At 40.4% G+C, this 15,276-nt stretch overlaps 5 protein-coding genes across 7 annotated transcripts in view; 1 reads left to right on the forward strand and 4 right to left on the reverse strand.

Moving 5' to 3' along the window:
- Window positions 1-151: 151 nt before the first annotated feature.
- On the forward strand, window positions 152-2,969 carry LOC111481313 (ATP-dependent zinc metalloprotease FTSH, chloroplastic-like). The gene is made up of 5 exons (XM_023126751.1): window positions 152-1,596; window positions 1,707-1,953; window positions 2,043-2,226; window positions 2,416-2,587; window positions 2,675-2,969. Exons 1-5 carry the CDS (start codon window positions 274-276, stop codon window positions 2,894-2,896), a joined length of 2,148 nt encoding a protein of 715 aa, XP_022982519.1. The 5' UTR covers window positions 152-273; the 3' UTR covers window positions 2,897-2,969.
- Window positions 2,960-6,146, reverse strand: LOC111481316 (probable serine/threonine-protein kinase At4g35230). Its single transcript, XM_023126757.1, has 9 exons — window positions 5,308-6,146; window positions 5,074-5,209; window positions 4,814-4,947; window positions 4,626-4,731; window positions 4,398-4,483; window positions 4,128-4,316; window positions 3,726-3,890; window positions 3,520-3,633; window positions 2,960-3,405 (listed from the first exon to the last, which is right to left on the reverse strand). Exons 1-9 carry the CDS (start codon window positions 5,653-5,655, stop codon window positions 3,154-3,156), a joined length of 1,530 nt encoding a protein of 509 aa, XP_022982525.1. The 5' UTR covers window positions 5,656-6,146; the 3' UTR covers window positions 2,960-3,153.
- Window positions 6,147-6,226: 80 nt separating this feature from the next.
- LOC111481317 lies at window positions 6,227-7,292 on the reverse strand. Its single transcript, XM_023126758.1, has one exon. It carries the CDS (start codon window positions 7,217-7,219, stop codon window positions 6,326-6,328), a length of 894 nt encoding a protein of 297 aa, XP_022982526.1. The 5' UTR covers window positions 7,220-7,292; the 3' UTR covers window positions 6,227-6,325.
- A 2,281-nt stretch (window positions 7,293-9,573) lies between these two features.
- Window positions 9,574-11,705, reverse strand: LOC111480808. Its single transcript, XM_023125982.1, has 2 exons — window positions 11,145-11,705; window positions 9,574-10,522 (listed from the first exon to the last, which is right to left on the reverse strand). The coding sequence occupies exons 1-2, from the start codon at window positions 11,703-11,705 to the stop codon at window positions 9,749-9,751; spliced, it is 1,335 nt and encodes a 444-aa protein (XP_022981750.1). The 3' UTR covers window positions 9,574-9,748.
- A 1,287-nt stretch (window positions 11,706-12,992) lies between these two features.
- The window catches only part of LOC111481314 (O-fucosyltransferase 16-like), a 5,015-nt gene continuing 2,731 nt past the window's right edge, over window positions 12,993-15,276 (reverse strand). For all 3 annotated transcript variants that reach the window (XM_023126755.1, XM_023126753.1, XM_023126752.1), the window contains 3 exons: window positions 14,354-14,456; window positions 13,732-14,066; window positions 12,993-13,641 (listed from right to left, as the gene is read on the reverse strand). In XM_023126755.1, coding sequence (XP_022982523.1) covers window positions 13,197-13,641; window positions 13,732-14,066; window positions 14,354-14,456 — 883 coding nt within the window. In that variant the 3' untranslated portion in view covers window positions 12,993-13,196. The remainder of the gene's footprint in view (window positions 13,642-13,731; window positions 14,067-14,353; window positions 14,457-15,276) is intronic.

Here is a 15,276-nt window from a genome sequence, read left to right on the forward strand (position 1 = left end):
AGTTTCGGAGCCCATTTTATCAGCTTTCGGGTCAAACTAAGATGCCACGAGGGATATTTCGTAAAAAGAAGTAATTGGATTTCGAAGCATACACGTGGATGAGACGCTAACGCTTCTTGAATCTATGGCGCGGATTCGAAGATGAAATCCCGACCCATTTCCCTTCACATTATCAAACAAGAAGAAAGTGGATGCAATTTCTCCGTTACTCTCTTATAAACTCTCTTTTCAGCAGATTGAATTGAAGAAATCCTCCGAGATTTTGTACGAATTATGGCTTCCTCCGCCACTAATCTCCTTCTATCTTCATCCTTCTTCGGAACGAGTACCTTAATTTCTCCTCCGACCCCGAAAACCACCAGATCGACGACACATTTGCCTTTCATTTCGAAGAGAAAGGTTGTTGTTACGCGAAGCATTCTTAGCGAGAAGCCCAATTCTGAACACTTGAAATCCATTTCATCGCAAGCTACTTTGGCTGCCCTAATCTTCTCTTCGATTGCGCCACAAGCTTTGGCGGTGGATGACGCTAGCCCTCCGCCTCCTCCTCCGGTGATTGAAGCTCAAGCGGTGAGTCCCAGTACTTCAACTTCCTCGCCCTTCTCTCAGAATGTTCTTCTTACTGCTCCGAAACCTCAATCTCAATCGGTTTCGGACCTTCCCGAAGGTAGTCAATGGCGGTACAGTGAATTCTTGAATGCGGTGAAGAAGGGGAAGGTGGAACGAGTTAGGTTTAGTAAAGACGGCTCTGTGCTTCAGCTCACTGCCATCGATGGCCGTCGTGCCTCTGTGATTGTCCCCAATGACCCTGATCTTATCGACATTCTTGCTATGAATGGTGTTGATATTTCTGTTTCTGAAGGCGATACGGGAAATGGGTTGTTCAGTTTCATTGGTAATTTGTTGTTTCCGATTTTGGCTTTTGCTGGATTGTTCTTTCTCTTCCGCCGTGCTCAGGGCGGCCCTGGCGGTCCCGGTGGACTAGGTGGGCCCATGGATTTTGGAAGATCGAAATCCAAGTTCCAAGAAGTGCCTGAAACTGGAGTGACTTTTGCTGATGTTGCTGGAGCTGATCAAGCAAAGCTTGAATTACAGGAAGTGGTTGATTTCTTGAAGAACCCTGACAAGTACACAGCTCTTGGAGCTAAAATCCCAAAAGGTTGTCTCCTTGTTGGACCGCCCGGTACTGGAAAAACTCTTCTGGCTCGGGCTGTGGCCGGTGAGGCTGGTGTGCCATTCTTCTCGTGTGCTGCCTCAGAGTTCGTAGAGCTGTTTGTTGGTGTGGGTGCTTCGAGAGTGCGGGATTTGTTTGACAAGGCCAAGTCCAAAGCTCCTTGCATTGTGTTCATTGATGAGATTGACGCTGTGGGGAGACAGAGAGGGGCAGGTCTTGGAGGTGGGAATGACGAGAGAGAGCAAACAATCAATCAGCTCTTGACTGAGATGGATGGCTTTTCTGGTAATTCCGGTGTGATCGTGTTGGCTGCTACAAATAGACCAGATGTTCTTGATTCAGCACTGTTAAGGCCCGGTAGGTTTGATAGGCAAGTCACTGTCGACCGTCCTGATGTTGCCGGGCGGGTTAAGATTCTTCAGGTCAGTGCATTGGAAACTCTTCTTGGTTTAAGTTCAAAGAAATTGTAATAGTTTCTGGGTTTGAGCTAATAAGTCACTTAAGCTATTGTTGTTAAATTGATGTGTTGCAGGTGCACTCAAGAGGCAAGGCCCTTGCTAAAGATGTTGACTTCGAAAAGATAGCACGGAGAACCCCTGGCTTCACTGGAGCTGATCTGCAAAACTTGATGAACGAAGCAGCCATTCTTGCAGCCCGGCGCAATCTTAAGGAAATCAGCAAAGATGAGATATCAGATGCTCTTGAAAGGATAATTGCAGGGCCAGAAAAGAAGAATGCCGTTGTCTCGGATGAGAAGAAGAAATTAGTTGCATACCATGGTATATTATATTGATCATCGTTGTTCTGTGAACTTCAATTCTCTAGCTTTTTCAATTAATTAACAGTTCATGTTCTTTTTCAAATGCAGAGGCTGGGCATGCTCTTGTTGGTGCGTTGATGCCAGAATATGATCCCGTGGCGAAGATATCGATCATTCCTCGAGGCCAAGCTGGTGGACTTACCTTTTTCGCTCCAAGTGAAGAGAGGCTCGAGTCTGGATTGTACAGCAGAAGCTACCTGGAGAATCAGATGGCTGTTGCCCTTGGAGGAAGGTATATATCATTCATTCAAACCATCCGTGTGATGACCCTAATGTTTGATTGTCTGGCATATTACTCATCAGTCTTTTATGACAACTCTTACAATTATCAAATCATTCTTTTACTTCAATTTGTAGCTGATTGTTGTAGTGTTGAGTTATTTAGAGCTCATACTCAATTTGTATTAAATGGCTATTGCAGAGTGGCTGAGGAGGTGATATTCGGAGACGACAACGTGACAACGGGAGCATCGAACGACTTCATGCAAGTTTCTCGAGTAGCAAGACAAATGGTCGAGAGGTTTGGATTCAGTAAAAAGATTGGACAAATTGCGATTGGTGGACCGGGCGGAAATCCGTTCTTAGGTCAACAGGTATGCTCTAATACCGTCACTGAATTCAGAGGTTACCTTCATATTTTGACGGACTGACTTATAATGAATGTTTTTATTAACTTGCAGATGTCATCCCAGAAAGATTACTCCATGGCAACTGCAGATGTTGTGGATGCAGAGGTTAGGGAATTGGTAGAGAAGGCATATTCAAGAGCTAAGCAGATTATCACGACCCACATCGACATTCTTCACAAGCTTGCACAACTCCTTATCGAGAAAGAAACCGTGGACGGGGAAGAGTTCATGAGCCTCTTCATCGATGGAAAAGCCGAGTTATATGTTGCTTAGAATACAGATATTGACACGGCATTGTATTATAAACGTTAAACACACAGATGAATCAACTAATCATTTCACAAAATTGCATACTACTTAATTGATAACTTACAGATCCCATGGTATGCCGTTTTGCCTGATATCATCCCCAACTGTTTTGTTACAACTTAGAAGAAGAAGAAGAAGAAGAAGAAGAAGATGGAAGTAGAAAAGGAGTTATAGATATTTTAAAAAAAAAATAGACCTAAGAACTTGAGAGAGTTGAATTCTCAATACGCTCTGCCTCTATGCCTTTTCTTCTCTAATGTGCATGCTTCATTCAGCATGTCAGCCGCATCCTTTGGCATTCCAAGCTTAACAAGGGCAACAGCCTGCAAGTAAAATGCAACGTGCCACTCAGGGTGAATCAATTGTGCTTGCATTGCATCTCTAAGTGCAAAGTCTGGCTGATCACACAGCAGATGACAAATACTTCTACGTGCGTAGACTGTTGGAGAAAGTACATTGCCCACATCAATGAACTGCATGCACATAATACCATGAACAATAGGGTCAATCTTTGAGCACAGAGCAACACAAAAATCACTATCGTCCAAATGTTCTGTATTTTCATGGTCACGAGATATATAGCTCACCGTGGTATAGCCATCTATTGCGCCTTCAAAATCTTTATCTCGAAATGCGATGTCGCCTCGCTTGCGTGCCTCCAACATGTCTCTTATCTGTTGCGTCCATTCTTGGAAGGAAAGCTGCATAAACCCAAATGGAGAGGGAAAATTTTAGCAATTAAGAACTATGAACATTCGAAGTGGGAAAAATGTCAGCCATAGAGCTGGTTTACTTCGTAGGATCCATCATCGTCTTTATAGTGTGACAGTAGCAAAAGCTGATGAATGGCTGTAAGGTCCACTCGAGCACAAGCATCACCCATTTGAGATAGAGGCTGTTGCGACACCAACGGTATTCGCTCTTGTTTTGGGATGCCCAGCATTTCATATGATGGAATCTATAAGCAAGAATTTATCACTTTAGAAGCTAGAATACTGACTAAACTGGAAAATTTTGCTGTCCTCAAAACAGAGCAAGCAAGCAAGCAAATTCTCCAAAATGAACATGAACCAGGGCCTGCAGAATCTACAGTTCATCCGCACCTAGTTGATAAATGAAAACTAAAAAGACAAGAACTCATAACATCTAATCACGCACCACCAAAAGTCCTCAAGATCAAAAGGGAAGCGCTTACATCAGACTTGTTTTGGAGGGGGACGAGTGCTGCAACAAGCTCTTCAATACTTGGTCGATCCATTGGTTCATATTGCAAGCACTGCGAAGCAAGCTCAAACACTAAAGTCGCCTCTTCAGTTGAAAACCTCCCCTCTAAATGTGAGTCCATCAACAGACTAATGCTTTTACCTCCTATCATATCAAGTGCCTGCATACAAGCCGAGTAGTTGCTATTGACATTCATAACATATCTCAACAACCCCAAATTCTTTGATCAAAGCGTACGTACTTGATTTGGAGGGACATGCTTTCCACTAAGAAGATCTAACAGGATAGTCCCAAAGCTATAGATAACGCTTTCAGGAATTACAGTTCCTGAAATAAGCACCCAATTATGACAGTGAATCAATCCGAAACAATGGAAAAGTAGATGATCACAAGCTTGCTGGTTTCCTTTAAACTTTGGCATGGATATCATAAATAGAAGAGGAAAGAAAAGCAGAAGAGGTTGACGCACCATCTTTTAGATACTCTGGAGGTGTATAAGCAAGATTAGTGCTGTAGCTCTTCCCATCCATGCTGTTTTTCATCAACCCAAAACACGATAGCCGAGGATCGCCGTCCTGCAAAATCTCTACAAATCAACACAGTGATACAATATGATCATAATAAAAAAGGGGGATTGTTTGTTTATTGACACTCCACCTCGTCAAATAGAACTCTGTCTGCATTCAAGTCGTGGTATAATGGACGTGCTGCTTGACTGCAATATTCTAGTGCTTCAGCAATGCATAGAGCAACTCTTAAACGCATTGCCCACTCAATGGTTTGTTTCTCCCCTGTCAATGAAAGAAACAAAACATTGCATTCATTATCCAAGTTCTAAGGATCCACAGCCAGAAATTCATTATTTTAGGCATTCAAGATTTGAAGAACAAGAAGAAGAAACACAGATTGAAAGTTACAGTGGAACAAGTGCTTTGCAAGGGTGCAATTGGGCATGTATTCCGCAACAAGCAGCCTTTCGTCGCCCTCGCAGCAAAACCCGATTAAATTGGCGAGTGTTTTGTTTCTCAATTTCCCCACACCATAGGCTTCCGCCTGAATCAAGAGTTCATCAAAAACAGCATAAGCAAATATGGATTAAGACACCAAATCAGAACCCCAGAAATTGAGAAAAATGAACAGAGCGTGCTTACGGCAAACTGTTTGGCGTCCGGCCACGCAGCTTTGCTGAATTTTTTAACAGCAATGCACCCTAGGTTATTCTCTGCCTGGAGACGCCCCCTGTAAACGACATTAGAAGCTTTATCGCAGATTTCCGATACAATATGATCGGAGCTGAAGTTGTTAGTCGCCGCCTTGAGGTCGGCGAACGAAAACTCAAGGAACGAGGGCGCGCAATCATCCGTCGGCGGGGCGGCTTCTACTTCATTCTGATGGTGGTGGTTCTGGTGAATAGAATTATTGGCATGGGCATGGCCACGGCCATCGTCATCGGCAGAAGGTTTTTTCAGTTGAAGCATGGAAGATAGGCAACAGCCCATAACTCACTCGATTCGACTCTAACCTGCAATCGGAACTCGAATTTTCAGTCAGAAATGAAAACCAGAAGCGGGCGGAGGAATATTGAGAGAGCGGTTTGAAATGGAATTTCTAGAAAATGCGCTCGTTGGCTTGTGAAGAAGATAGAGAAAGGGAGGTAATTTTTGCAGGTTCATCGTGGTGTGATTGCCGTCGTTGTCTCCTTGGTGGCTGATTCTGTTTCTGTTTCTTCTGTTCACTCCCAGCGGCTAACAGAGGCATCGTCTTCCTGGATTCTTCTGCAAATGCGTTGTCGTAAGAGAAAATGGTACCAACATTTGTTGTAACTTCCCTTCTATTCCTTCATTAAAACAACTAAGTTTGTTGCAACGGAACACAGCTTTCTCCTTTTCTTCTTCAATTTCATCTTCCATTTTAGTTTACATTAATTTCTCTGTTCGTCTTTCTAATAATATCATCCATACTCTAACCTTTCCCATAGTTCAAAGTGTTATCCAATGATATCACTAAAACACGAATTAGTTAGGTAATATGATATATATTTTTTCTAAATTAGATTTGTTTGAATTTTCACCACTTTTTTGTTTTTTTTTTTTTTCAATCTCTCGTTTTCCTCGATAAAATCACGTGGATATTTAATTAGTATACTAATTTCGTGTATAAAAAATTCCCTTATTTTTCCGATGCTTGTTGCTGTGACAGAGCGTTTAGCAGCGAAACTCTGGCACTGATCAAACTTCTGAATACCTTCTGGCTTCGAGTTTCAATGTCGCTAAACCAATCCTCTGAATCTCTCATCTTCTTCATCGCCTTTTCCGTTTCTTCTTTTCCTTTCTTCTTCAATTCTCTCAATTTCTCAGATCCGATTTCTCTGAACTCTCGAATCCCTTTCTCCTCCTCCGCTGATTTCTTTGAAATGCGATCCAATCCTGTCCACGCCCATGGCTTCCTAGTCGAGAACGATTCTACGATTCCGTTGAGTAGCGCGAGAGAAACCGCCGTCGTCACTCCGACGACTTCTTCGATCACGGAGGCAAGATCGGCGGCGGTGGTGCCTTGTTCCGCCGTTTTGATTTTCTTCTGTAAGGTCGAAACTAGTTTCGTCATTTGCCTAGCTAGTCTCTTCCTAGCTTTAACATATAAAGCGATCTTCTCTTCGTCCTTTCTCCTCATCGCGACCTGCGCGGCGGAGTGCTCTTCTTTGAGCGTGAGAATCAAAGTCTGGAAGATTCCGTAAACATCGACGAAGGTTAAGAAATGTTCGAGAAGCTTATTGATCCAGTGCGGCTGGTGGCGGAGAGATTCTTGAGTCTGAGGCAGGTTGAGAACGTCGTCGAGATGGTTGTGGACGGTTTTGAGGCGGTTCAGGCCGTCGCATATCCAGGCGGCGGTTCTGGAATCCAAACTGAGCGACCAGGAGTTGAGATTGGCGATCTCCTCCTTGAGTTGGAAAATCAAGGGGTGCGATCTACAGGGGAGACTGATGGAACGGACGTGATGAGAGAGGGCGGGCTTGGGCGGAGACTTGTTTGGAAAAGAGAAGGATCGCCGGAAAACGCCGACCATGGCTGTGATTTTGGTGAGAGCGGGGTGAGGAATTTAGGAATTTTGGTGAGGAAAAGCGGAAGGGATTTTTGAAGTATATAAACAAGATATACTACTTACTTCCATTAACAAAATTAATCACCAAAATATAAATATATAATGTATGTTACATGAAATTTGCTCGAATCATGTTCAACTCGAGCGATACGTTGTCTTTTAACACGATATAGCGCATCCTTATTTCGTAACAATTACAACAGACCCAAGCTAGACGAAATAGAATTGATTGGGCAGACAACATATACACTCTGCATTAATTAAATCTCTAAAAACTTAAACAAAATAATAAATATTTTGTGTGCATTGAATTGAAAAACTATTGAAATGAATGGCATGAATTTCAACCATATAATAACATTAAAGAAGAACAGATTCAGCAATGAAGGGACACAGTGGAAATTGACAAGTCTTCTTTGAGTAGCAAAAATAATGGTAATGGCTAAGATATTAAGTTTTAGAATTTTGGAATTGAATTGCACTCATTGTTCATCGCAGCTTTTCCTTTTTCAGTCAAAAGTCATTTTGTTCTTTGTGGACATATTTTTTATTTATTTTTAAAATGTAAATCAATTATATATTTATTTGAGTCCCCTCTCTGTCTTCAATTTGGTATGCTCTCCCTTTTACATACCACACCAAGGAATAATAAAATAAAAAATTTAATTAGTTGAAGTATGTTAAAACTAGTTAATGGGATTATTATATTATAATTGATTGTACCACTTCTTAATAATTCACGCATCCTAACCATTCTAAGAAGGTCATTTTCATGTAAATTATACTAAATTAGAACCAAAAATTCCAAGAATAAAATAACATTTATTTTTAAAAATCAATCAACAATAATCGCCCACCAAACAACACAAGGAATCTAATAACTAGAAGTGGCCTCCAAAACGTGACCGTATTCAATATAAAATATATATATATATATATATATATATATAGTTTTGAAAAAATAAATAAAAAATAGTTTATTATAATAAAATAAAAATTTGTTATGCTAACCGCCCAAGCCCATTGAAATAGGACAATATTTAAATCTTTAATAAAATATCTACTCGTTATGAACTTGAGCTATTACTAATATTATCAAAATTAGACATCAGACATAGTGTTACTAAGGATGTTAGGAGTGTGGATTGCAAAATTTCACATTGATTGTAGAGTAAAACGAAACATTCCTCCATACTAGACACGTTTTAAAATTGTAACACTAATAACAATACGTAATAGACCAAATCAGCAATGCGTAATTGGGCGGCTTAGATCCATTCCCCCTCTCCGGTGCCCTTTGCCTCTGCTAAAAGACCCTTAAAGGAACTCTCCTTCTCTCTCTAGCTGTCTCCACGAATTTTGGGTATCATTCCAAAAGTTCCATAATATTAATATTAATTTGTTGATTCTTTCATCCATAATGCATTTCAGATTAACATGAATTAAATTATTAAAATGTGTCTTATGACGTGGCACCTTCTTTTGCCTTTCATTTTTTTAAAATTTAAATCCTCACCAACATGGATCGCATTATTACTTTCTCTATAAATATTAGAAAAATAAACTGAGCTCTAGAGTTCTATCAATGGGCCTTAGCTATCAATCCAACAGTTAAAGCCCTGGCCCATGTGCAAACATGAAATTATCGGCCCAGCCCATTGGTTATAAATGAAACGAGACGTAACGAACTCATGACGTGGCGCGTGGGATGAAATGCGTTTTTCAAAAAACTGCCGCGAACGTTTATTTGACACGTGGATTCTAATTAAACTCAATTTAAAAGTAGGGAACCAACGATTTAGGGCAATAGGATTTTGAATCAGAGCAGAAAAACGGGGAGCGAGCAGCAGAGGCGAGACGAAACGAAGATGGAGAAAGAACCGCCGCCACTCTGTTTCTCCGATGTAGCCATTGACGGAAAGTGCTTACGGCGGAGGAATGTAGAATAAACCTGCGAGGGACACGCAGAACGCCGACGGACCATTTGAAATCGGCTAGTCGCATTTCCAGTAGCCTGCCAGGTTCGTCGCTGCCGATTGCGTTTTGTATTTAGTAATGGCAAAAGGTAATTCGTGTCTTTTTATTGGTTCTTTTCTTTACTCGATAACGCCTCTCGTTTCCGATTAAATCGCTATTCCCAAGAGATTTAGTAGATAATTTAGCCACAAAAAGGGTTTAATTTATGATTGGTTACGAGTCACAGAATTAATTAGGTTTAAGAAGATTTGATTTGATCAATTAATGTTGTTCCACGTGTGTAATTAAAAGCCTAATCTATGAGGGACTTGAAACCAAGTTTGGGTAAACCCCTTCATAAATGAAGAACAATAAAGAAACTAATTTATGAATTAATTGGGAATTATAACTAAATAGAAGACATTAATTACAGGCCAAAAGCAAAAGCCAACCAACCAACTAATTAATCTAATTCGCAAGAAAATTTCGTATGATATTCTCCTAATAATAAAGCAACAAGCTGTGAATTTAATTGTACTAACCTTTCAAGCTCCCGGCCCTACAAATAACCTCCGCCGCCGGAGCTTCCCAAATCCCACTTCGTCTTTTCATTTCACTGAATCCGTCACTACACTCACTCATCTTCATCTTCTGTATTCTCCAACTCGCATCCGCCATTTCCTCCCCAACCAGATCCTCATATAACTTTTCCCATCCCACTTCCCAGTCTCCACGGGCATCGCACAGACCCATACTCCCATTTTCCCAATCCGTCCAGCTCCATCCTCTGTCCAAGGAACCCATCACATTTTCCACGCACTCACCCTCACATGCTACCCTGCACGGCCTGCATTTTGCCCCGCTCAGCGGCCCTGGACTCGACATTGCCGCTACCGGAACTCCAAATCCCCGCGGCGGAAAATTGTACTGCCGCTCCGTCACTATACAGAACGGTAACCGTTTTGTCTCAAATGGAACTCCTCCGGTGGTCAGCTGTTCCTTGAAGGCGGTTTCCGAGTTCAGTTGCCGGAGTCCGGCGGCGTCCAGTTTCGGAATTAGAGCGAGGCGTGAGAGAGCGACGGTGGAGGTGTTGAGATCTCCGACGCCGAGCCGGTCGTTGAGTCCGCCGTACGAGGATCCGGGCGGCACCAAGTAGTGTCCGGAGACGAAGCTATCGGGTCGGAGCGGAGCGTTCCAGAACCCGTCGACCCGAGTCCGAACAATCCAATCGTATGTGAAATTGTTGAGTTCTTGGTACGTCCGGATCATTGTCAGGCATCCTTCTACCAAATGGAAATACTGCAAAAGCCCCTGCAAAGAAAGCACATCCATTCACATTTAGTAGGGGCATTATCGTACTTTCCACTTAAAAAGTACATAAACTGGGGCACATCCACTGCATGACAATTGCGTCCTCCGTGTATAATACTCGGTTTACTTTATCAATTTGTATTAAATGGAATCCAATGATTTGTTCATGCGAACATAAAATGGAAAATTAAAAAGGCTATTACAGCAGTATATTTGAAAGAAATGGAAAAATGAGCTTATTATTAATAAATTTATAAATTTTAATGAAATTGAACATGGAAATATAAAAACAAATTCAGGTCATTACTGCTATTAATAAAAGGTTTTTGTTTGACCTTACTTTCCTTTATTTCTAAATTTCTTATGAAATACTAAAAGCGCCAACTATTTTTTATTCTATTCTTCGGTTGATTTGACGAAGAAAGAGAAGGAATGAATTCAAAGGTAAGCAAAGGTTTGAAGATTTATAAAATCAAGCCAAAAAAAAAGAGAGAAAACAGTTGTTACAGATACAACACCCGCCCCTCATCTTCTTCCTAACAGCCACCTAATCGAATAACGTTTCAACTTAAAATTTGACCAAAAATTTCAAAACGTTTTACAGATCGATTCACGAAAGAACCTGGATTCCGTTGGGCGAGTTCGCCGCCGTCAGAAGCCGGACTTGCGACTCCGTCTCCGGAATCGGTTTTGGCTTGAAGATTTTCACGGCGCCCAGTTTCGGCGCTGCTCTCAAGTACGATAACTTGAACGAGTTCCGGTCTAGCGGACTGTGCAGAAACAAATCCGCATTCGGATACTCCTTCAGAATATTCTCCATAATCGACGGCCCGGTTACCTCGAACCTCCTCGCTCCGCCGACTAAACACACCGCCATTTTCGATTTCTGTAACTCCGCCTTCTTCTTTCTCCATTTACGACCCTCGACGGACTCCTCCGCCTCTACGGCTCCTCTCGGAGGCTTACTCGGAGGTAGACCAAACGAAGAATCATCAGTTCGATGATTCGATTCGTGAGGCTGTTGAAACGAGGCGCCGATGATGAAGGATCGAAGCGGAGCGAGAGAGGAAAAAGGAATCGCAGGAACGGTTGAGACGGAGAAAAAGGCGATGAGAGAGAGAGGAGTTACGACTAGAAAAAGGAGACGCCAATCGACATCGGTAGCCCACCTTCGAAACGCCATGGCGATTTTCCTACGGCTTTTGAGCATCGAAGACCAGTGGAATATGGAAGAAAGTGAAGGAAATCAATGGCGGAATTTGGTGACTGAAATCCGTGTTTTCATTTGGAAGGAAATCAGTTAGGTCAGGCATTGGAAGAAGATGGGACCGACTTTTTGCGTGAATGAAACGTACGATATTCAAATATGAATCGGGACGCAAAGGTAATTTAAATCCCATTCATTAAACATTAATTATATTTAAATGATTTTTTTTTTTTTTTTTTCCTTTGCCATGAAAATAAGATACGACGCTTTAATGAAAATTGAATTTGCCTAATATGATTTTATTATTATTATTATTATTATTATTCAATTATCTAACATATTATTTTACATAACTAACTTGTTTAAGGAGGCCTCATTTTTATATATTATTAAACTTGAAATATAAATATATGGTTGGTTTAAATTCAATTTTCCAAATTTTGGTAATATCATTAATTTATGGCTATTTTTAGTTAAAAAATTAGATTTTTTTTTTTTTGCTTTTTTGTCAACCCTCTCAATATAATTTTGAATACATATGGGTATGGCGTCGTTTCAGGAATAGAGATTATTATTATTATTATTATTATTATTATTATATTGCAAATTGACCTAAAAGTTAACTTAAAATCAACTGCAATGACTAATTTTAAAAATATGAGTTAATTATATTAATTAACTACGATTAATCATCTAACCTATCATTTGGTAGGTCAACTGATAATCTGAATATGCTACAAAACTAACTTAGTTTCCTTGATGGTTTTGATTTATTGAAGCTGTTGGACTATTTACCAATTTTTCCAATAAAAATGTGGGAGAGAAAGGTATTAGAAATACAAATTAAGCAAAAAGAAAACAATAGTAACAAGGACGTGTTGAAAATTAAGCAAAGTCTGCTTAGAATAATCTTTTGTAGAATTTTAAAATTGACTTCAAGACTTTTATTTCAAACACAAATATAAATTATAAAACTTAAATTTTGCATGTTTTTCTTAGTCACTTGTTTGAATGTTTTTTTTTTTTTCCATTTTTACCCTTCCAAATTTTAGATACTACAAGCACAAAATATAACATGTATTTATTTTTATTTTTTCTAATTTGATAAAATATCGAAAATAAATAAATAAAAAGAAGAGGAAAGAGATAAATTAATTTGGGTCAAGATATCCTCTGCTTTGAAATTAGGTTGTTAAGATCAGTTTCTATTTAAGGAAAAAAAGATTTATATTTAAAAAAAAAAAAAAAAAAAAAGTATTAATATACACTGCACTCAAATCAACAGCTCTTGTCGATACAAGATCTGACTGTTACAAGAAAATGTTGAAACCAAGGGAGATATCTTTTGGCCCTACAAGGGGGTTGTTATATACACTGCACTCGAATCAACAGCTCTTGTTGAATCAACAATTTCTCAGTGAAAATAAGGGTTAGTAAAAGTACTGACTTGAGTAAGGATCAGCTCGTTTAGTCCGACAGAATCTCTTCCAATTCCAAATTTGGCTCCTCAGAGTTACCTCCCTCATATTCCACACTTGTGTTGAACGGATCTTTATCTTGGAACTCAACTTGTTCTTCCTCTTCTTCTGAGTCCGGCCATTCTGGCTCATAATCATTGTTTTGGTCGTCGCCTACCATTGCAGCCTCGTCTCTTCTTCGTGTCGTATCATTTTTTCTGGGTCCTAAATCAGACTTGACATGAAACCTGGCCTCTTCACATATACAAGGCGATGGGTTTTCATGAAATTCACCCCTGCCAGGCCGCATCTCATTTGGCTCCCCCATGAAGCCTCTCTGATATGTTCTTACTCTCGAGGAAAATGCTCCCCATGTCATGTTGGCTCTGTTCGTGAACAACCTATACAGTTTTTTGGCATTTGGACGAATGGTAGGCTTGTGTCCGAAGTATCTTCTGAAATAGAATTGAATTTTACAAAATTATTCATCACACACACACATATATATATAATTATTTATTTTGTTGAAGAGGGAAATTCCGCACCTTCTTCCAGCCAGTATTCTTGCCATATTTCCATTATTGTTGGTGACAAATACATCACTCTCGTCGCAGACAATAAAGTCGAGCGCAGCCATGCGAGAGGAATATGAAGAAAAATTTTCCAATTCCTGTTTGGAAGCTATGGTTTCTTTGGAATAGAAATTAGGAAAAAGGGCTTTGAGAGGGGCTAGCGTCTCTTCCCCGCCATATACTTCACCAGATGCCACATAGATATGGACGTCCTGCCCATATCCCAGCGCTCTCAGCATCAAACCAACCTCTTCTGGAGTCAGTGGGCATTTTCCATGCCTCCTTTCCTTCTCAGGATTGCTGACTTGCTGAAATAAATTCAAAGCAACGTTACTTTAGTTGCCAGCTTATGCTCGAATTATCACATAGAAAATAGATCCATCTAAATGTCAGGCAGTATACAGATCTGAGACAATTTCTTGCTTGTACATGAATTAACTATATTCCCCAAGTAAGGATTGACTATATGCCAAACCAATCCCACGACCTCATTCAAACACAAAAGCCACTGTGCTGGTTGACGTCACTACAATTGATTTGCAAATATTGGTGATAAGCACTGGATTTCTGTACATAATTAAAACTAGAGCCTTACATGCAATGTTTTCCATCGCCTTCGAATTTTTCCGAGTTCTCTTCTTTCCTTTTCACCTCCACCGTAATAGCAACCAGAGAATGCTAGCATATCTGGTTCAAACCTATAGTAATACACAAATGGCAGGATTAAAATCACAATTGACGCCCCAATACTACGACAAGCCGAACTTTTATTGAGAAAAGAAAGAAAGAATACAAGGGCATGCAACAAATCAAACTAGCAAAAGGAAACTAACTAAAAGGAGTTCCAATCAAGTAAAATAAGACCTAACGAATAATTACAAAAGGTGTTCATTTACTGAAGGCCAGAAAGGAATATAGAATCTGATAAGGTATCAAACATCACAAAGAGACCTTTTGCTCCCTCAAAAGATTCCATTATTCCTCTCACCTCATAACCCCCATAAAATAGCACAAACTCGAGAAAAGTCACAATCTAATGGCAAATGATCAAGATCTTCCTCCACCTTCCAACACATAGCGCAATAAAAAGGCCCAACCAACTAGAAAATCTTGCGAGCCTATCTAAGGTTTTAATCCTTCTATGGACAACCAAACAAACAAAGAACTAAACCTTCTTAGGAACTTTCACCTTCCACAAACTCCAAAACACAGACTCCAAAATGCAGACTCTCAAACCAAAGATGGATCTGGCAAAAAATCAAAGAATGAACTACAAGAGAAACCCCGAGGGCCTATTCACCACCCAATTATCCTCCCAAAATAAATATCCCTCCCATCCCCCACGGAGAACTAAACCAAACAAGAGAAAAAGGGGCTCTCAGATGAGATTTCTTTCCATGGATTTGTGTAAGTGTCTTTAACCCCACTCCAAAGGATAAAGACCGTATTTAGCCAGCAGCACTTTGTTTAGATTCCTTGAGTTCCGGTGACCCCCCCCCCCCCCCCCCCCCCCCCCCC

This window comes from Cucurbita maxima, unplaced genomic scaffold (assembly GCF_002738345.1).
Source record: "Cucurbita maxima cultivar Rimu unplaced genomic scaffold, Cmax_1.0 Cma_Scf00006, whole genome shotgun sequence".
Classification (NCBI taxonomy): Eukaryota; Viridiplantae; Streptophyta; class Magnoliopsida; order Cucurbitales; family Cucurbitaceae; genus Cucurbita; species Cucurbita maxima.